Here is a 23206-nt window from a genome sequence, read left to right as displayed (position 1 = left end):
CGTTAACACAGCGGCTAATTTCGACTGTATTGAGTTCCTACTGTATTAGGAGAATTCTAAGAAAGTTATTCACTAACATTATGAATTATCATCTTGTCTGCCGGGTAATGGGACACAATAGAAGACACATAGTGTCTCGCGTAGATCTGCGTTTCGGCATAAGGTTAAGACTATCTACCTATCTACATGTGGTGAGGATCTATTGCCAAGAAGTTTAAAAAAGAAGAATACGTTTTCATATATCCTTTGCGTCTAACCAGAACAATTTTGCAATAGTTTACACGCTACTTTTTCGCTACAGTTCCAAAACCCAAATTATTACGTACAAATTGCCCCTAAAAGATTTTCGGGACTATATCTCATCAGTACAAACATTTATTTATTTCATTTTACGGAAGGCTTACAGCAGACTAAAAATCCTTTTTTTTTACTTTTCAAAACAATTGCAAAAGCACATGCAATAAGTTGTTGACTTTGACTTTCAAAATTCTTAACAAACTCCAAACAAAGCCTTGCTGAAACTGTAACAGTTAAAGGTTTGTTTCAGAATAGTGTCATGAACAGTCACGTTGTTTGGAGCAAGGCACGCCATGACACGACCCGCTGCCAAACTGCGCATGTTGGTAAATAATGCCAAAATCTATGGGCATTTTATTCATCTATTTCTACTGTTGTTTCTATTTCGTGGTTTGTTTCTAAGTATTTACATGATGCTAGATCGAATATTAAGTCATTCTCCTTAAATTGAGTAGTTTAAAAACGTTTTTGTCTTTTTCCAAGTTGGTTAATTTAAGCCATTCTAGGTGAATCATTCTTTTTTTATGTTATAAGCTGGTAAACGAGGACATCCAAAATACCACCGCGTTACAAGTGCGTTACAGGCCTTTTGGAGGTTAGGAATTGGGAAGATTGGATAATTGGGCCTCCGGTAACCTCACTTATACAACGAAACACAACGCAAGCGTTGTTTTTTGTGAAGCCTTGGTATCACTGGCACTTTTGTGCCGAAGCGGGGCTCTCTCAAACTTAAAGTTTAGTTAACCCACTCTAGGTGAATCATTCTTCACTTATTTAAGCAATTGGCTTTTTTTTCTAACCTTTCTCCAATCAAGTAGTTTGCCATTAGAGGGCAGTTGGCAAACATTCTTCAATTTAATTCAGACTTGTAATCCTCAAAACATTAAATAAAACAGTAGGTAAGTAAAGATCGTGATTTGGATCGTAGTTTATGATTTTTCATATACATCCATCGTCTAATTGTTTTAATATTTCCGTAAAACAATCCAGGAACTGAATACGAAGGTCACACTCAATATTGTCTGCAGAATTGCGTATACTGGCGATGTGTTGCCACATAACAGAGTAATTTCAGTAAAACTACGTAATTGTTTATACTAGAATTTGCTCAGACTATCTTTTTAAACGTTTTTATTTGTATTTTTTTTTTGTTTCATCATCATCATATCAGCTAGAAAACGGCTACTGCTGAACATAGGCCTACCTCAATGACATCCAGATAGGTCGATTGGAAGCGATCTGTATCCAGGCGGTTTGATGGTTTGGATCGAAAGTAAGTAATTGGAATTGTACCCCTTTTCTATGACAGATCGATCTGAATTTGATACACACTAAGAGTGTCTGATCTTGATGACCATAGAATAGCATTATAACATTTTTTACATACTATGCATTATGAATATCAAAAGAAAGAAGTTTAAAGGTAAATAAACTCTTCTTAAATTCGAAACCGAAGGTAAACCGACATACGGGAAATCTTAAAATTTTTAAATAGCGCTACGTTTTACCCTAAAATAGTCTCCTTAAGTCGGCTCTTGATGTTCAATTTACGATCTAATGACGCTTCTTTCATTAATTTCAATTTTTTAAGCATCATTTACTATTCTTCACTCAAACTCTGTGTGAACTAGATCTTCTGTGGTTCACGTTACAATATTGGTGTGGTTGGTGCCCTACAAAGAGTCACGCGAACTGAGGCTACATTTACCTGGTTATTTATGCCGTTCCGTGCAGGAAGTCTACTCGTGGACTATTTATTTTTGTAAACCAACTTTTTATGTACAACTAAATAATAGTAAAAGTTGGTAAAATCAATCAGAGAATGCTCTTGTTTGCCGACGTAATGGAATAGGCTAAAGATCAGGGGGACAGGAAAAGTATGTCTGATTGTTTGATTTCAACAATTTTAAAAGTACAACACCAAATGTTGTGTGTTATGGATGGTACACAGAGTACTATGCCCAAAAACTATAGCGTGCTGTGGATTCTGTGTAGGTACTAAGCCTAAAAACTATAGGAACATGATGATCAATATGTTGTTTCTGCTCTTCCTATATTTTTTATTCTATTCTTCGCTACAGACGTCACATACCTACTCACATTTTTCAATCATACATTACAAATAATTTAGTATTAAAATAGTAAGTATTTTGACTACACGGTTGGCGCGGTTGGCCGGTTAACTGGCTGCCGAGCAACATGTAAGTAGTGGGTTCGATTCCCGCACGGAGCAACACTTTTTTTATCCACAAATTGTTGTTTCGGGTCTGGATGTCATGTGTACGTGAACTTGTATGTTTGTTAACGCACCCACGACACAGGAGAAAATCCTAGTCTGAGGTAATGTTTTTTTAAATGTGTCTTACTAAAACATGTTTAATACTCAAGAACCCAAGGTAAGTTATTTCTAGTGCTTGTATAAAATGAAGCCAAACAAATTAGTAAAATTAAAAACTGACGCAATAGCTAAAGGCAACACGGGGGTGGGACTTGTTAATGGTCTAACTTGAGTATGACGCACTAGTGTATAACAGGACGGTAAGTGTCAATCTATTACGACCTTTATTGCTTTGTAAATAAAGGTATTTTTATTATAATTGATATATGTAGGTAGCGAGCTATGTAACGCGAAAACGAAATTCCATTCTATTGCAATCTTTAAAGTTTTTTATTTACAAAAAGTAAAAACTCGAAAAAACCCAGCTATATTTTGACCGACCTGGAAATCGAACCAGGGACCTCTTGCCCGGCAGTCGCGCTTGCAACCACTCGACGAAAGAATTCCAAACAGTATTAATAAATTCCATTGGAGGAGACACATAACCAGTATTCCAGACTTCTAAACCTATTCCTGACTCTGACCTGGCTATCAAACACAAAGCCTTACAATCCGCATTCAACACACAACAATTAGAAAACAAATTCAACATGTAACAGACACAATGAACGTTAGAAATACCGTGTTTATAGTCGTAAATAATTTGTACGCAGTTAGCCCAAATAGGACTTTGTATTGAACAATACGGATCGATACGTTCGCGTGTTCTCCAAACTGTTATACTTATTGAGGCTATTAGGTATTCCTTTGACGTGTACAGTTCTACCGACGTTTACAAACCATCGATTTTTATATAAAACAATATGATATCATATCGCGTATTTCGTTCTGCGAAGAAGGCTGTAGTATTTTATCGACGGTACAATATTAAGTACATAACAGCTTATACTCTAGCTCACTTATTAGTCGTATGAGGACCGCGTAGTACAACTTTATCTCCACTCCTGTTCGCAAGGGTTTTATAAGATCCGACTATGGGTGATTTTCCACCAGTGATATGCGTTGGTACACATAGTTTAGCACTGGTAGAAACGGACTCAGCTTCCTATATATGACTATCGATACATCGCATACTCAAGCTGCGCATCTTCCTCACACAGCTACATAGTTTAGTATCAGTGGAAACGGTCACATAGTTTTACAGCTACATAGCACACAACTGGTGGAAAGGCCCCCTAACAGACTACACGTTTGGCAGACACCAGGCAACAGCCACTCTGCTTGGTAAACGTGGTATTTATAACGAACCCGTGCCGGCAACCGGTAGTCCAGTTACATGTTAATGACTGTGGATCTCAGTAGCTTGATAAGAAAGACCTAAAAGTAATTGAACAAGATCTGAAAACGACTGCCACAATTATAAAAACCCCACAAACCTGAATCATCATCATGGCCAGTGTTCAACTGCAGCGCCAGCGCCCTCAGTTGCTTGTACACCTGAACAGCTTCGCTCCTCAGCCACCCATCGTCCTGGTCTTCTGGTTCCGACTCCATCTCCGCATGAAGAGACCTGGCAGTGTCTGTGGTGTCGATGGGATCTGGTGCTCCGATCCTTTCGGCTAATGTGTCGTGGGATCTTTGCAGGCGTTCCAATTCTTTTAGGGTGTTCTGGTAGAGGTGTTCCTGTAGCAAAAACAGTTTGGTTTTATTTTATTGTTTGTATTGATTATATCTATGATTGTGTGGTCATCAATGGTGAAACTAATAGATGGCGTGACGAGACATAGATCATAGATATTAAAAAAATATTTCTATTATATCTCTCGAATCTAATTAGAGATGAACATTGAAATCAGCGAAAAGGTAATCTTGAATTTCCTACTCAATATGTTTTTAAAGTATTCTAAATAACTTCGTTGTGTTTCAGTAATAGCATGGAGTTTGGAAGAATGACTGGTATGTGGCAATATAATCACATCCTATTATTTAAATTAAGTATCCATATAGGTAAAGTTCTGAATGATATAATTAAACGATAATTAAAGATAATTTCGTAATTAATAGGTTCAGTTAAACTAGGTACCTATAATAGGGATGATGACAGGGTATAAAAATAAAAATCTAATTAGTCGGTCAGTTAGGTAATTAAAAAATATTAGACATATTTTCTTTTATTATACTTAGATACAACGAATCAAAGTTTAGGAGTGGGAGGGAGAGCATACGTCATTTCTACTTATAAAATGTACCTAGAAGTAACGTCACGCGATATTTCAAATCGTTGAAAGTATTTGAAAATAAAAAATACGTGTCTAATATTTTAAAATAATCTACAAGACGGACATTAAAATAAAAATTAGTCATCTACCCTATTATAATTTATTAAATGAACGTGACTATCCGAAGTATAGCACACAGGTATAGTTGCACAATGGACGTCGCTCAGGTGTTTGCCAAGGCTTTAGTATTTGTTTTGGAACACCTGTTTAACTACTAGACATTCTGCAAAACGTCTGTCTGTAACATTGACGTCTTTTCTTTCTATGTTAGTTTTGCAAAATAACTCTTTAGACGTCATAATTTGTTGTATTGTCTGCGTTGGACAATAATATTTGTAACTAGTTATGCTTTCACATGAATATAGCCTCACGGTATTTTTTCGGAAAATGTTCACACTAAAGTTGAAAATGTATGATGATATAAAAGAATATTTCTTCGTCCTGTCCAGTTCCCTTAGTACGCGCTGATTGGCCGGCGCGAATGAACTAACCAATCAAAACGTCGAACGCAATCTCGTTTTGGTTTTACTCAACGTAAAGCGTGGGTTAAGAACTAGAGTAGCGTAAGGGCAAAAACTCAAAAATTTTTTTTTTCACCATTCGCTTTTTCAATCCCCATATTTGTATGTGCCGAAAAACTGGAACGATGTAGTGTGTAGATTGCTTAGTACAATAATAACGCATAAAAATTAAACAAGTTTGTTTATTGCTAAAAGGAAGTATTTCTACTTACAATAATCTTGACATTATTTTGTCAATAAAGTTATGAGCACAACGATTGTAACTCGACTTACGAGCGAATAGGACACCGAATTATGATTTTGTAGCCTTAAATGTTTCGTGCCAAATAAACGTAAGGAGTCGTTACTGCTTATGGGTCCTTGTTTTGTACGCTTCTGTAATTTTTCTCCGTGCCAAAAAAACGTAAGGGTGGGTTACGCTACTATGGCACTAAATAATTAAAGTAATGCAGTCCGTTATTATGACGTATGTCAACCAGTTTTAGAAAAATATATGTATATATATTTTTTTAATTTAATTTTTTACCATAAATTTACAGTAATCTGTAGCCAATAAATAAAGCTTTATTTTAAGTAAAAACCAGATACACAGATACTATAGATTTTGCCACAAAAGACCCACAAGTTGACGGTAGGTAAATTTGAGTTGTTTTTCGGCTCTCCTGAGAAGTTGTCATTTTGCCCTTACGCTACTCTAGTTCTTAACCCACGAAAGCAAACTCGTCCTAAGGGCACTGTCTTGTAGTTCGGCTATGTGACTATGTATTTTCTATTTGTCAATATCTATCCTATATCAGTCGCAGTAACTGTATTGTATTATACTGTGGATCTGTAAGCTTTATTTGAGTAAATAGCCGCAAAAAACGTTAAGCACGACTTTGAAAACAAATTTTTATTTTATTTCATGTTGTATTTAATTTTCAGTGGGAGCAGTTAGAGTGTAGTTTCAGTTTAGAAATATTTTAAAGGGAATTATCTACTATTTAAGGTAAGGCTTTTCTTAACAAGGAAACGCCAAAACCACACATCAAAACGAAACAAAAGAACTACGGTACGGTAAATTAGTGTAACATAACCTTGCAATACATAAAGGTATCATATACAAGGACGATTACATAGACGTACCTTCAACTGGCAATAGATTTCGAACTTTATTTTAAGAGAATAAAATTGAAATTCGATATCACAAGTTTGGCAACTTCGTTTACATTGAAGTGCGGTTTTCTCTAATGACATTTTGAACATAATTCTTTTGGAATAAGGTTGGAAATCCTTTGACAAGTTTGATTGTTAAGGGTAGCTTGATGTGCTGTTAGAGATCAGTGGCCAAACAATTAGCCAATAGCAGAGACCTTCGGGCCGAGATTAGGATTTAATTACTGTCCATTGTTCTCCTAATTCACCGGATACGATGTTGTGAAAGGCATCACTTTGTATATAGGGGAAGAATTCCAAATAGTTGGGAAGGTAACTAAGTAAATGTTTTTCATATATTTAAGGTGATGCGGTAAATCTGATAGAATAAATATGTACATTGGGTTGGCATTTTTCTTAAATATCGTGGTGGCCCGGGTGCTTGAAATGGGCTTCTCATGCATGAGAGTGCGGGTTCAAAACCTACCAACGGCAAGGACCAATGTGACTTTTTCCGAGTTATATGTACTTTCTAAGATTATTTAGACACCACATATAAATAGTAAAGGAAAACATCGTGAAAGGAAAGCACCTGGGCTTATAATTTCTAATTATAAGTTTGAAATCGCCAACCCGCATTGAGCAAGCGTGGTGATTAATGCTCAAACCTTTTCGTGAGAGAAGAGGCTTTGGTCAGCAGTGGCCACTAATAGGCTGATGATGTATGGCATTTTTTTATTACATGATTATATCATCTTTAATTAATATTTAATGCTACTTAACATTCCCTAAGTAAGGTCTTAGCACGCAATAAGTGAATACGTAAACCACTTCCCTACAACTACTTAGGAAGCCGTATGAGGCAGATGATATTTCTCACAATTCAATTATATCGAGAGTTCCACAGGAAATCATATTATGTATCATATTATGTAAGTGTTTAGGTACATTGTTCGATGGAAATTTTTACATGCTTTGCTGTAAAAATGAAAATCGACATATATATCTTCCTAGGACTACTGAAACTCTGGAGTAGCGGACAACGTTGTGTTACCGAGGCTCTGGCTCAAAGCAAGAGAAGGAATGGAATGGTTTTTAGTCAGTAAGAGTCTGACACTATTTCGCCTCACTCAAGACGGGAGAAGTCAAAAGAAGATTTTACCCATCAAAAGAAGGACTTCTGAAACTGCGCACAACTTCCTGTGCTTCCCTCACGGAGCAACTCTTTGTGTGGTGAACAAATTGTTGTTTCGGGTCTGGGTGTCATGTGTATGTGAACTTGTATGTTTGAAAACGCACCCACATCAAAGGAGAAAATCCCAGTGTGAGACAAAGTTTTATTTTAAGAGTTTCTGGTCCATTATTTTCATAAAAGATCAACATAGATAAAATGGACATGCTCATTCATTTGATTGATCGATTAGATTGATATATACTTGAAGTTTCTATAAATTACATACATAACCTTAATTTATTTTACTTCTTATACTTGTATAGAAACACGCGAGTGTCTAGATGTAGCAATAAATAAACATAGCGGTATATATTTTTATTTTAGTAACGGAAATCCTTGTGCACTTGAGATATTGAGTGCATTCGTTGCTCAATGCATCGTTTATCATTGCATTCTTTATAGAGAGTAGATGAGTACTTTTTATTATTGGACTAGAGCTATTCATGGCACGAAACAGTTCAGAGTAGGTATTAGTAAAAATAATGTTAAACTTTTTCTATACTTAATCGCAAAATCGCAGAGGATACTATGAATGCAATATCAAACCGCAAATATCTCATAATTATGGTTGTTATATTTCAGTGCAAAAATAGTATTTTATAGCTTTGGACAACAAATATTCTATGTCAGACATTAATCAAATAAGTCGGTATATTTTTGACACGAGGAACGCTGCGGGCATCAGCTAGTAAGTATATAAGCGAAATCAACGCATTTACTTGATCCATTTAAAGATGACCGACGACATTTAAATTTTGAAACTCATTCAATTAACCATTGTATAATACCTAATAAGAATAAACTGAAAACTTCATCAGCAGCAGTCATCATTTGCAATCACCAATCACTAAACTGCATATACCTACTCAATATCGATCTAAACCAAATTATGAAATAACATTTCGCAAACAGTCATTAGCGTAAAACGTGAACTGAACAATAAATACAATAATACATACATTTATATGTACATATAACACAATACATCATTAAGGCATTGTTGCTCATTCCGAAGGTAATCTGATGATTTCGATCAATGTGAACAAAAAATCATTAATATCATGTAAACGTGAGTCTGAATTGGAGATTGAACAATTTATTTGGATAATTTTCGATGCCTATTGGTTAGTATTGCGCTGGTAATGTGTTGTGTAGATGGCGCTGTCGTCGATTAATGGTTCTAGCCTAACATAAGTTTAGAGATAAGAGGAGGTTAGTTAATAAATGTAGGGTAAATGTAATATACTGAAAGATACCAATTGCTAAATACTCTTAACTAGCATTCGTGTATGATTAGATGCATAAAGTGATGGCAGTTAAAAAGAGATTGGGTAATTCATGGTCGGGGACTCTGGAGCAGGTTTATAAACCAGGACCTGGTGCTGCTTACAGGTGTTGAGGGTGACCACCATGGTGGGTTTAGTGAGGTAAAAAGCCTACTCTCCCTAGTCTTTTATTTCCAGAAAGCAAGGCGCCTTTTAAAGGTTTCACCCCGTCATCAAAAAAAGGTAGTTCATAGTTCGCTCTGTAGTTTCTAACCACGGGAGGTGTGTATAATAATTTCATGTCTTACAAATACCTACCTCAACAAACAACAATGAGAGTTAACGACATGTTTTTTTGTCATTAAGTTAAAATATTTCCATTATGACATTAGCTTTAAACGGCTACCACCTCTAATTACCTGGTGAAGTGTCATTAGTCGTTACCGATAGGGTTTAACTGACATTAACTATCCATGGAATGACAATGGACACAAAGCTGTCATTAAAAATACGATTGGTAGTGCCCACCATAAATATTTGGTTGTTGTGTCAGCCATGACATAGTGGCGACACATGACAAGTGACAGATGACAGAAGTCGCACATAGACTATCGACGAGCAAATCAACGGATGACGTTATAAAAATCCTACATCGCACATGTGAATAAACATGGATAGAAAATTCCAACGAACAACAGTTGGGCAGAAAGCCCGCTAGGCACGATTACCTCGCCTGGTCGGAGGTTCTTTCTATTAGGGAATTTTACTCTCTCTTCCCTAAATGTTTTAGACTTCGTCTGTTCCCTATTCCTGACTCCATGCTAAAACTTTAACAATTAACGAAACCAGATCTGTGAAGGATCTGAGTTTATTTCTGTAGTTCTTCTCATAGGAACTCATCTAGTAAAAACTTATTAAATCTCTTCTTACCTGTTCTTTCAACTGCCTCTCCAACGCGACGATCCTGTCGTTTGCCTCATCGAGCTGCTGCATTAGATTCTCCTTATCTTGCAGTGACCCTGTTAATCTTCTTTCCAGGTCTGACTTCTTGTCTGTCACCATCGCCAGCTCGGCTTTCAAGGATTCCAGACTTTGTACATGGTCCTGGTGGAAAAAAGTTTGGTATCATTGTTACCTATCTGATATAATTCATATGTATACACAACTAGCTACTTCCGCGCGATTTCACCCGCTCTGCTTAGCTCCTATTGGTCATAACGTGATATTTTATAGCATATAACCTTCCTCGATAAATGTACTATTCTACACAAAAAGAATTATTCAAATCGGACCAGTAGTTCTGGAGATTAGCGCGTTCAAACAAACAAACAAACTCTTCAGCTTTATAATATTAGTATAGATTTCTGATATAATTCAGTCGCTATCATATTCATATTATTTACTTTCATTTTCAACTTTTATATTTTGCTTGAATTTTCACAAAAGTTTTAAATTAATAATATTATTAGTATTTTTGTCAGTGATAGTCATTTCGTGAATCTTCATATGAAAGGAAAATTTCATCGTGTAAATTACTCTCAAAAACTTGAAATCTTAGTGAAATTACAGGCCAAAAGGCCTTGAATTATACAATACTCATACATACTTTTACTCTGCCAATAAATATAGACTCTAGTTGCATAACCACATCGCACCAATCTCCAATTACCAATTTGTAAGGTTCAGACTTCGGGCTTATTAATTATATAGAAGTGCAATTTGATTTGTAAACGTTAAACGGGGAGAAATTACTTAGTTCCACTTATTTGGAACTAATTTCATCGATTGGATTATTGTTGTTGTGGTTTTTGTGGCAAATATTATTCTTGGTAGCATTTATTGTTTTGGAAGTAAGCCCTGTTTTAAAATGTCGTGTTGTCAGGTTGAAAAGTGTGTTTGTTTATCTCACTTAATCGAAGTGAGATATACAGTTCTTTATACATACTTCAATGCATGTTTAAATGAAAGAAGTTAGAAATCGAAGATGGTTTTAGATATTTTTTTTGGCAAAAACAAAACTTTAGTCGTTGAGAAAAATGATACAGACGTAGCTTTATAGAATCTGTTGATAAAAATGTATCTTATTGTCGTAACTACCATTTATAAATGACCCAAAACATACCTGTAAGCTGGTTTTCCTCATGGAACATTGGTCCTTCAATCCCTCTAGCTGTGCCAGCAGACTGGCTTCCACTGCCGATGACTCTTTGAGCTGGACTGTCAGTCTGGAGTTCTGTGCCGTCAGCTCAGCAATAAGGCTGGCTTTTTCTTCATCACGCTGTGGACAAGAAGTATAATTTAGTATTGAGACTTGACTTGATCTAATAATTCTCGTGTCACAGTTTTCGTTGCCATACTCCTCCGAAACGGCTTGACCGATTTTGATGATTTTTTTTGTGCTTATCCGGTATCTATGAGAATCGGCTAACATCTATTTTTCATCCCCCTAAATGTTAGGGGTAGTACAACCCTAAATTTTTTAATTTTCCGCGGACGAAGTCGCGGGCAGAAGTTAGTACTTAATATATACCTATAAATAGAGAAATTTATCAATATTATGCAACAGTTTCCGATAGATCGTTATAAATAACACATTGACCACACGCGATACCTACCAATACAATACAAGAATATATAATTTCATAGAGATGAGTATAATTAATGAATTTGATACGTTAAAGTGTGAATAATTTGGTATTTCTATTTAATTATTTTACCTTTCATTGCGTTAAGAAAGTTATGGAGTGGTACGGAGCTCAATTTTGAATGCGTCTATGGAGTACAGAAGCGTTGATAATTTTGGTATTTAAATTACGGCATGGAAGAACAAATGAAGTAAAAAAATATGAAAGTATGTAAGCTAACCGAATTCTAACCTATCAGTGAGTGAATAACCTATCATTACTTATAGTATTTTATGCTTTTTAGTTTCTTCTTTTGTTTGTTTTAAGTTTTCCGAAAACGGTTTTTAAACACCGGTTTTTTTTATATTATGTAAGATACGTAATAATTTTGTCTTTAAAACTCGTTACCTAGTACAGAAATCTGCCTAACCCTTAAAAAATTACAAGCAAAAAACCTGAATATTTAAAAACATATTAAAGTGAACTCAATTCTATTTTTGCTGACAAAAGGAAATACCTAAACAGCCTTAATGTGACCTCCTTCAAGTATAGCACAAATGACTCATTTCTGGCAGTACAAACGCATATCATACTACACCAAAACTTATAAAAACCTTTAAAACATTATCAACCTTATCCCTAAATCATAAGGTTCAAAATCTTCTGAAGTATGTGTTAAAATAGTGTACGTTGAAGTGCCGTTCATATATTACGTTTTTCATAGAAAAGCAAGGTCGACACGTTTCATGGTATTTGATACGTGAAATCACAAAAACCGCATAAAGTCGTTCTGCTTACTTTAGTTATAACCGCGGAAAATTATTCTATTCATGGTTTCTGTATCTATATGGCGTAACATTATTTTAATGGCGGACGGATTGATATTTGATACAATTAAAAAATGGTTTTATAAATGTGAATTTCTTTTATATATATATATATATATATTTTTTGTGTCTACTGATGACAAAAATCGATTCGATATTGCGAAAAAAAAATCCACCTAGAACTTGGTACGATAGAACGATAACGAAACGATAGTGAGACCGCGTTAGACGCTCTGATTGGCCAGTGCGAATGAATCAACCAATCAGAGTGCCCAACGCGGTCTTGTTTCGATTACGTTAAACGTAAAACCACCTCGTACAAGGGCATGACTCTATTACATCACGGAGGGAGTCAATGTAGATCCCTTGTAAGAGAGGATTAGGTATGGGTGAGAAATGTAATTGAGGTCAGTCAATTAATGCCTTATAATTGAATTAATACCTAATAATTGAATAATAAGTGACGTTAAGTGATATTTCAAATTGATATACCTTCGAAAGTGTTTGTTTCCGAAAGAAAACAAAAAGTACGTGTCTTATATGTTAAAATAATCTACAAGACAGACATTAAACTAAAAATTACTCATCTACCCAATTGTTAAATACAATGTAAAGATAACCAAACAAAAATTCCGCGAACCACTTATTAAATTTATTGCCCATGTTAGGTAAACCAGAAATGAAACGCCAAATTATCTACATCTAATCTTGTTTCTGATATACAGAATCGATAATCGAGATTTGTCGGTAAATACACTAGGAAAACAGGTGTGGACAAGCATTAAAACCTACCCCAATTTAACAAAATTGTTCAATTGATTTTCTACCCTATTACGAAATCGTTAAGGTTGAAATATCTATGAGAGTAAGGGATAGCTTAACATGCAGGTGCACTTACTCTTAACCGAAACCACTAAAGTACATTGTTCCTAACTTCAAGCGTGGTTAATCATCTTAATAGCTGTAACATCACCGTGTTACAGCAATCTGAACTTTCATTCCGTTGTTTTAAAGTCCATTATATCATTTTGTTGGTTTGCGAAAGAGTTTTTTCCGAGTGCTTTTGGAAGGACGTCAAAGCAAAAGGCGTGACGTGTTTCAACATTGTCTCTTGTTTGTAAGATGTTTATACTCAAACTGTTTGATGATAAATTACCTGTATTGGTCATAAATCTAGTCTAATACCTAAATAAATAAATAATACCGCTTTTTATTACGATACATACACCAAAATAATATTTTTTGAATTTTTTTGTCTGTCTGTCTGTTTGTTCTGGCTAATCTCTAAAATGGCTGGACCGATTTTGACAGGAATTTTATCAGCAGATACTAAAGAGGCTAATGTAGGTGGCTGATGTACTAGGGAGTAACGTTAGGCTTATTTTTATTAGTTTGACTGCACGGCTTATTTTTATTAGTTGGCGCGGTGGCTGGTTTACCGGCTATGCCGCGCTATGTGTAACGAATTCGATTCCCGCAAGGAACAACTCTTTGTGTGGTCCACAAATTGTTGAAGTAAATTTCGTTTCTGAATTTCGGGTCTGTATGTCTTGTTGTAATCTTAGTGTAGGGCAAAGTTGAATTAGTTACTAAACTCCGTAATCCACGAGAGCGAAGCCACAAGGCTAGTGACATATAAGCGGAAAAAGAATAATATCTGTGAAATATTTTGTTTGACAATTCATTTTGTTTGAAAATCCGATTCTGAATATTATAAGTTCGTTGACATTTTAAGTAGCAAACTGCTAGGAAATATTGTTGCGCTTACTACGCTATACAAGTAAGTATAGAGAAATACTCATTGACTAATAAAAAAATACCTACTGCACCTAAACCTAATATAGGAATTTCCAAATAAAATGAGACCTTGTACAATTCGCATTAAGGCATGAAATAGCTGTGCATATCCGGTTGGAAAAACACAAGGTGAAAATAATAATCAGTGGGTGTATTACTGACAAAATTGAATCATAATTTATATAAATTTTAATGCAAATAAGGCTGAAAATGCCTAATAAGTAATAAGAGTTAGGATGTTTTTCCACCAGAGATGTGCTGTGGATGTGTTTGGCTGCAATATTCATCGGTACACATAGCGCTTAGAACCTGTAGATAGAAACCGACTCAGCTAGGCTATGTTTTAAAATGCAAAGATGCGTGCTATGAATGGCTTCCCTACTATCGATACATCGCACACTCAAGCTGCACATCCTCGCACAGTTACTTTCAATAATGCCTTTTTACCCAAATAAAAAATAAACCCTCCCACATTTATTAACATCTTCCTACCCAAGAACTCCACATCAAAATCACCTTTAATTTCCCCCTTACACAACCATGCCCCCACTATCCATTAAACCAGGTAATTGCAGAGGATGTGGTGGACAAAAGGCTACGGCATCCTGCCACAGCCAGGAAGACCCTGAAGGTGAGACCATCCGAAGCCATGAACTAGAGAATTCTCATCGTTTCCACCAGAGAAAACGACGAATTATATCCATGGTCAGTTTTGGAGGATGAGACAAAATGGAGGTCGGCAATTGTCTTGTGATTAGTGACTAAGTATAATAATGTGATAGTAATATTACAGTAATACTAGCTACACCCGCGCGGTGTTACCCGCTGCTAGATTCCTATAAATCGTCGTGTGATATTTTATGCTCCTTCCTCAATAAATGAATTACCTATCACAAAAATAATTATTCAATTTGAATCAGCAGTTTCCGAGATTAGAGCGTTCAAACATACTCTTCAGTTTTATAACATCATCCTATTTTACTAATATTATAAATGTGAAACTTTGTGACTTTGTGTGTATGTTACTCCTTCACATAAAAACTGCTGAATATTAAGAATTTAAGGGCCTTTTGGGGCTTAGCCCCCAAAAGGCTAGCAACACACTTTTAACGCCTCTGGTGTTTCAAGTGTCCATGGGCGGCGGCGATTGCTTACCACCAGGTGATCCGTCTGCTCATTAACCGGCTTACTCCATAAAACAAATCAGACATCTAATAAATAACACCTATTTAACTAAACCCAGCTCTAACAGAAAAAGAAAACTAGCTCCAAATGACAAACGAGCGCTAGACAATCAAATGAAAAGCGCTTCAGCGGGGTGTGGTGCTAATTGGGTAATTGGCCCTGAAGGCCTCCAGGGGACGGCCCGATGACTATAAATTTTATAGAACTACGTAATTCCAAGCTGTAATGTCACGGTGCCCTTGACTTTCCAACCATTATGACCATAACCAATTATGAATATATTAATTTTATTATAGTAAGTTTTGTACTTCCTGGAATTTCTATATTATGTAATGTCACGTAGAGAGAAGTATAAAAGTGCCTATTGGTCAGTCCCGTTGAATATGAGGACTTTGATACGTCTGTTGCGTTGGTACTATTAATGTGGAAATCGGATTTGTTGTCTAAATTTGGGAATTGGCTTTTTTGTGGTATAGACGGATCATCTGATGGTAAGTAATCGCCGCCGCCTATGGACACCCAAAACTCCAAAGGCGTTACAAGTGCGTTGCCGGCCTTTTGGGGGTTAGGTTAGAACTAAACACAACGCAAGCGCTGTGTCACGTCGGTTTTCTATGAGGCCGTGGTATCACTCCAGTCGAGCTGACCCATTCGTGCCGAAGCATGGCTCTCCCACACCTATAGAAAAAGAGACTGACTGTAAAAGAGACTATCTCCACTGAATTTGTTTATTATTTTTCTCAGTAAAGTCGGTTGAGAAAATAACTGTCTCATTAGGCTTAAAAAGACGCGACGTGCAAAATAAATTATACGTAATTTTTATTAGAGGAGTAAGTATCCTATTTGTTATATGTCATGAATAAATGATCTTTATTTACATAACATCATGAATAACGGTATTATCTCAATTAATATTATAAATACGAAAGTAAATTTGTTTGTCACTTCTTTTTAATCTGTATCTACTCTACCAGAACCAAAACTAGACTACCTTTAATGAAATATTCATCTTTTTTATGGCAAGCGGCTAAACGAGCAGACGGATCACCGGATGGCAAGCAATCACCGCCGCCCATGGACACCCGAAACACCAGGGCCGTTACAAGTGCGATGCCCGCTTTTTGGGATCGGTTAGGAATTTAAGGATTGTTGGGGAATCGGGGATTGGGAACTTTAGCAAGGAGGATAATTGGGCCTTCGGTAACCTCACTCACACATCAAAACACAATGCAAACGTTGTTTCACATCGGTTTTCTATGGTATCACTCCGGTCGAGCCGGCACATTTGTGCCGAAGCATGGCTCTCCCACACTTAAAACCAAATCATGCCAAAGCAGCAAATAAAAAGTTGTATTTAATAAGATACCTCAATCTTTCACAACATAATAAAACTTAGCTCGATACTCCAAGTTTAGACAGCCAATTCCTTTCATATCTAGATTGCTGTTGCTAACGTTTTCATCAGACAGAATAAAAGTATTAAGTAACAAGAAATCGACGAGACCGAGGTTATCAAGATCAGATTGTGTGGACCCAAGGTCTGAGTTAGCAACTTCCCATCTACTTGATATTATGTGAGGCGAGTATATTGGGTAATCGCTTTGTTCTGCTGAGACATTGAAGTTATGTTCGTTAAGTAAATTATATCATATTATTATAAGTTGAGAGAAGGCTGAGAGTTTAGACAGTTGTGAATGATTACATTTTTGGGGAAAAAATAGCTGTTTTAAATAGGTTGATCTCTTTGAAAACGTTTCAGTGCTGGGCATGAATTCAAAATGTGTGGTGACATTGAAACAGAAATTTAGTTTTCTAAGTAATGATATAACCAGGAGATGCAGACGACCTACCGGATTACCGGGGCTTCGATTCGAAGTAAGAGTAGGAACGGGGTGGTATTTAGTAAGAATCTGACACTCCCTCTCATTTCATTCAAGACGGGAGTAGGTATTGGATGATTTCTCGCTCTCGCCCAAAAAAACTGACATAATGCATATGTGACCATTCGATTGACAAAATAATGTACCAATATTCCAGGAACTTACTAATCAGATTTAAATTTCAGCCATGATAGTCCCACTACAGGGCAAAGACCTACTTACGCACCTCCCTGTTTAAAGCTATTTGCTCTAATATGTTATGAAATGAAGTGTACTCAGATAATCTAGGGAAACTATTAGCTTAATATAAAGCCATCAATTTTCAAGAACATTTCACCCCGAATGATTTCTCCTTAATTTACAACGTTACACTTATCTAGAGCTGTAACTGACCATTAGAAATACCCGGGCACTAATGGCGATGTAATAACCTCTCTATAGATTTCTAAGCGCTTTCCTTACGTCACTTAAGATTTATACAATAAATTGTGGTTTCATATATCATTCATGGTGTTTTTTTAGATTATTGTTGAACTCGGAACTCTACTGAAGCTAATTTAAAGACTAGTACCACTGGAAAGCATGCGTCTTGGTTTTATCTAGCTCCCGGGTAATTCATATATCATTCTTTAGTATTGAAATAAATGCTTTGACTTTGACTTTATTTTAAAATCCTGTTTATTTCAGCCCTATTTTTAGCACTCTAGAATGTTCGGTTAAGACAAAGGTAAGGTTCTCCTATAAATAATGGAAGTTGGAAGTCTTGGGGAAGCCTCTATATAACAGTGCACGTCTTGTGGCATGCATGCATTTGCATTATGGGGCTCATAACACACGAAAAGTATTTTAGGTGCTCAATTGTCCCCTCTATCTTAACTTTCGAAGAATTGATGTAATAATAAGTTAATGCATACATAGGTACGCATGTCGTAATATTTTCAAGATCTGCATACTCGTTCGAAGCACGTATATGTCCCAAATATATCAAATTAAACATATCATTACATACAATAATATCCTCATCGAAATTGTTACGAAAGTGTAAAGTGCACACTGGCGACCTCTCACGTACTTTTTCTTTATGTTGTAGTTTTATTTTTTGCGTCAATAAACATAACATAAGCGTTAAGCTTGATTTCATCATTCCGCTTGTGGAGCTGGTTAATCCAGTGTTTCAGGGTTTTAAGGTTTATTAATTAGCTTATCTCAGCTCAGTAAGCAGTGTGATAAGTTATGAAATCTTTGGTTTATTATAAGAGACATTCGTCTGTCAGTCAGTCTGTTAACTCCGTGAGCGGACGTGCTGCGTGGCGCTAATAGTATACATAATGTGTCTTTATATAGAGTATCTGTCAATATAGTGGAAAATAGTAGGTAAACGTAGTCTATAGTGTCTACCGCAGACTATCTAGCGAGTTACCGGCACGAAGAGCAGGAGAAACGGGGTGGCTTTAGTCAAAAACAATCTGACACTCCCTCTCGCCTCACCCAAGGCGGGACAAGTCATCGAATGATTTTTCCCCTCAGGAAAAAAAGACAGCAGTGTTCGGGAGGACAAGATAAAAAAATATCCTTCTTTCAAACACACCTTAGTCCATGCAACAGAGATGGCATTACCCCTTGCATCTTGTAAGCACAACCTAAAACCGTGGGCTATCATGCATGAACGGAACTACTCCGGATATCAACCTATTGACTCTTTACCCAGCAGGTGGTCATTCAGTGGTACCACCAACTGTGCAGACTGTCAAACAAATCTCAACATTACTCCGCAACACGTACTTTAATCTTCTTTTTGCAGATCCCCTATCGTGCAAAAAGAAGATTTAAGATCTAACGAGCAGACTGATCATCTGTTGGTAAGCGATCATCGTTTTAATTTTTTTTTTACATTTGATAGGTCGACGTTTGGCCGCTATCTCACCTGATGGTAAGTGATGATGCGGCCTACGATGGAGCACGTCTGCCCATAAGCAACCTATTCACTCGGGCTTTGAAGACACCCAGGTTACACCCATCAGGAAACACAGACTCCGGCAAGGAGTTCCACTCCCTAGCAGTTCGCACAAGGAAGCTTGAAGCGAAGCGCTTCGTGCGAGTGGGTGGGATATCTACCATGAAAAATATTTGCCGTGACCGACAATTAGAGATCACGTCTTGCAATACCAACTCCATTCTTCGTGAAAGCTCTTCCATCACTAAAGGGCTATTTTTTGCAGCAATCAATTGACAGACGTAACCGACACGAGTGACGAAATTACTATGAACTTGGATGGAGCAAAAAGTCCAAGTACAACGTTTGAAAATTCGGAGTACCTTTGTGAGAGGTCGACGTTAAAGTAGACTTTAAAGTTTCGTATACATAGGGGGTAAGACTAAACAGAACGATCACTTTTTATCAATTATATGTATGTATCAGTCATCATAATAAAAACCCTAGTCTATAGTTTCCTAGGGATCCTAGGTATAAATGAGTGTCCGAGAAATGCTTGATGCTGAGATCAGGGAAGAACAGTTCCTCTGTTCAGAAGAACAGAAGAATATAAGTCTGAATGTAGTCTAAAATTCTACCTTACGTTAAAAGCTAAAACGTAATGTATATTTATTTTTAGAATGTAGATATGTATTTTTAGCTAGTATTGTAAGTGTAGCATTGATTTCCACAAAGTAACGCCTGAATCCATTTTATAAAATAAGTTTATGAAATTAGAAAGAGAAAAAAGCAATGACAAAACATCCGATACATAAATACTTCAAAGCGGATTTGTATAATTTATACGTAGATACTAAGAAGTCGTTAATAACTTAAGACAGTTAAATATTCACGTTAAACGAAACCTGTTGAGGTGTATTACGGTAATCCTGTATAATAGGATTAGCAGCTACGAAATTAGGGGACACAACGTCTTGACAGTACAAAAAAACCCACCACTATATCTTGACCTTCATTAGTACAACTTCACTTAGAAGTAAGAGCTCAGCTTATGATGGAGTTAATGTTCGTATAACCAGTATATCTTGACCCCTATTAGTAAAGTTTTACTTCAAAGTGAGAGTTCTACGTATTTTTGACTTTGTAGAAGTAAGGTTTCGATTGTTCTAAGGCGTCAGTGATAGCGATTGGAACACATTCGATCTTAATAAGCTTTATTACAGTGTCATCAACAAAATGGTGGATTATGTTATAAGTTCATCGTACAGTCGTACGTACCTACTTTTCTTAAGGAAAGGACTTTTTTAAGTGTGTGAGAGAGTACGTATGGGCCGGCTCGATCGGAGTGATACCACGGCCTCACAGAAAACCGTCGTGAAACTACGCTTGCGTTGTGTGACGCGCTCTCTTTTCAATCTCGTTAAACGTAAAGCAAACTCGTACTAAGGGACAAACTTAATACTCTGTCCTGTTAACATTCTATACCAAAGCATAAGCCTGAAATAAAGATCCCGTTTCCTTTTACAGTTCAAATGAAACGTAGTTAGACATTTTTTTTAAAACTCGCTAACACTAGCACCGCGCCTCAGCCTTGACTCAGTTCACTGTTAGTAATGTGAATTTTCAATGTTAATTGCATCGAAACTGTGCAGATTGGACAAAGCCTTTTTGTGCTAAATCTAGGGTCAAGGGGATCACCTATTGTTTTAAAACTGTGACCATTTCGCATAAAACAATGAATGAAAACAGTCAATGTTTCAATTGACATTCATGTTTAGTATTCAAATTGTATAGGTATAGAATTATCTAGATTTTTTGGGTCGACTTTGTCTATTTTATTTTGGTAGATACGGAACTAAAAGTAGTGAGATTAGGTAGATAATAAAATTAACTGTTCCGGGTTTAAATGTGAAATGTATTTTAAAAGGCAGTATTGAATAATGTTGAACGGCAAAATCTACTATTTGAAAGAAATTTCAACAGGGTAAAATGGCGTAAAATGCTATCAGACGGGAGGCCAATGATCTTTAGTTGTTAGAAATCTACCAATGATAATGAAACGTTTACCTACGTGACTACTCGCGAACTCAAAGGAAAAAGATAACATTGTGTATTTGTGTTCGGAAAGCCAAGCCTGCTTCTCATTTTCGGAGCTGCGGACTACCTGAGGAGCTGCGGACTACCTAGCGGGTTTACCGTTGCCCCGGCTTGAAAAGCAGGAGTAGGAACGGGGTAGTTCTTAATCAGTAAGAGTCTGAAACTCCTCTCTCCTCGCTCAAGACGGGAGAAGAGATTCGATGACTTTCTCTCCTCAAAAAGCCTGCTTCTCATTGCGTTTTCAACAACAGTGCTTACTGTTAGACCAACAAGGCAGTAGGTAATCATAATGTAACTAATAGATTCATTCTGTATACAGGAGGTGACCCTAATTACTGAATTGCAGAATAATTTTGTAACTGAGCTTATGCAAAACCCGTTAGTTTCTTGTTAAAAGCGGCTTTTAGTCACCAAGCTCGTTGGCGTACTTTCGATTTTTTAAAACGAGCTTACCACACAATTCATTTAAAGCTATGTGCTAAAAAGCCAGAATAATGTAAGAAACCAAATGGCTATTACCTCAAGGGATGATGTTGAAATAACTTACTAATAAGATTTTTGGTTAAATTCTAGGTGTAGCTTGAACTGAATCTATAATATAAAAATAAGTCGGGTTTTCCTTCCTGACGCTATAACTCCAGAATGCACGAACCGATTTCCACGGTTTTGCATTCGTTGGAAAGGTTTCGGGCTTCGTGAGGTTTATAGTAAAGAGAATTCCGAAAAAAAATCAAGGGAAAAGCAGGTAAACAGGGAAGATCAATGGTGGCGAAATGGAGTTCGCCGAGTTTGCTAGTTTATAATAAAAATCTATCTACAGCTTTTTCGGCCGAACATTACAACCAAATTCCATGCAAAATGTTTTTTTGATTTAGTTCTATGATTTCAGCCGAAGAACTTAGATCGATCCAATGATTTTGGATTTATATCGGTTATTAATTTCGATCTTTAATAACGTGAAAATATTTTGTTGTTTAACAGTTTTAAAAACGTTCCCCCACACTTCGATTTTCTCCTGTGTCGTAGGTGCGTTTACAAACATACAATTTCACATACAAATGAAAACAAAACCATAATATACAAATGCAGTAGCACTTAGGAATAATGATTAAAATAATTCTCTAACGATGTACTGGACAATAATCAAATGACATTATGCAGTATTGCAACATGATCGTTAGGCGTAATGGCGGACATTACGGCAGGTGTCCGCAAGTGGGTAGGCAGAGACTATTTATTATTATCTACTTAAGTGAATGGCCATCTGAATGTTACTTGTTAGTTGTAGTAGTATAGTTTTTCTTACAAGTTATTTGTTTGGTTCATGTAAGTATTTGACTATTGTCATTCCTTTAAACTAGGGCCTAGACTAGAGAAGGGATCTTTAAGAAAAATAAAGCACACATTCCTACATGCATAAAGCAAACACTTTTGGATCTGATTTGAAATGGCTCCTATTAATGTATTATCACATTTTTGACTAAGTATAAATAGGTACCAACAATACATATTTACAGTTTAATCCACTCAACATAGAAAGCTGTGCATTAAGTGTTTTAAATAATTATGTATTTGAAAACGTATGCTAGTGTTAGTGTGTTTGTTACTCAATTACGCAAAAACGGCTAGACATATTTGAATTTGATGCATTGGACGACAGGTTTATTGAAACCATTTTCGTAACACTGGTGCACTATATATTGCTAACAGTACGTAAACATTTTGTATCTAATCTTAACAAAATGATTTATTTACAAATCTCGTATAATTGCGTTAGACAACGAATTTTGCATTCTAAACAGTATCAGAATGACTCATTTGTGCTCAGTTCGATTTATTTAATAGATTTATGCCT

General features: G+C 36.2%; 1 protein-coding gene across 1 annotated transcript in view; it reads right to left on the bottom strand.

The window, feature by feature from the left end:
• The window catches only part of LOC118274481 (bicaudal D-related protein homolog), a 124718-nt gene that overhangs the window by 17496 nt on the left and 84016 nt on the right, over window positions 1-23206 (bottom strand). The window contains exons 3-5 of the mRNA XM_035591972.2: window positions 11131-11286; window positions 9939-10112; window positions 4012-4258 (exon numbers count right to left, since the gene is read on the bottom strand). Coding sequence (XP_035447865.1) covers window positions 4012-4258; window positions 9939-10112; window positions 11131-11286 — 577 coding nt within the window. The remainder of the gene's footprint in view (window positions 1-4011; window positions 4259-9938; window positions 10113-11130; window positions 11287-23206) is intronic.

The sequence above is a fragment of the Spodoptera frugiperda genome, chromosome 11 (genome assembly GCF_023101765.2).
Source record: "Spodoptera frugiperda isolate SF20-4 chromosome 11, AGI-APGP_CSIRO_Sfru_2.0, whole genome shotgun sequence".
In the NCBI taxonomy this organism is placed as follows: domain Eukaryota; kingdom Metazoa; phylum Arthropoda; class Insecta; order Lepidoptera; family Noctuidae; genus Spodoptera; species Spodoptera frugiperda.
Note: the sequence above shows the minus strand (reverse complement) of the source record. Positions and strands in the feature narration are given on the sequence as shown.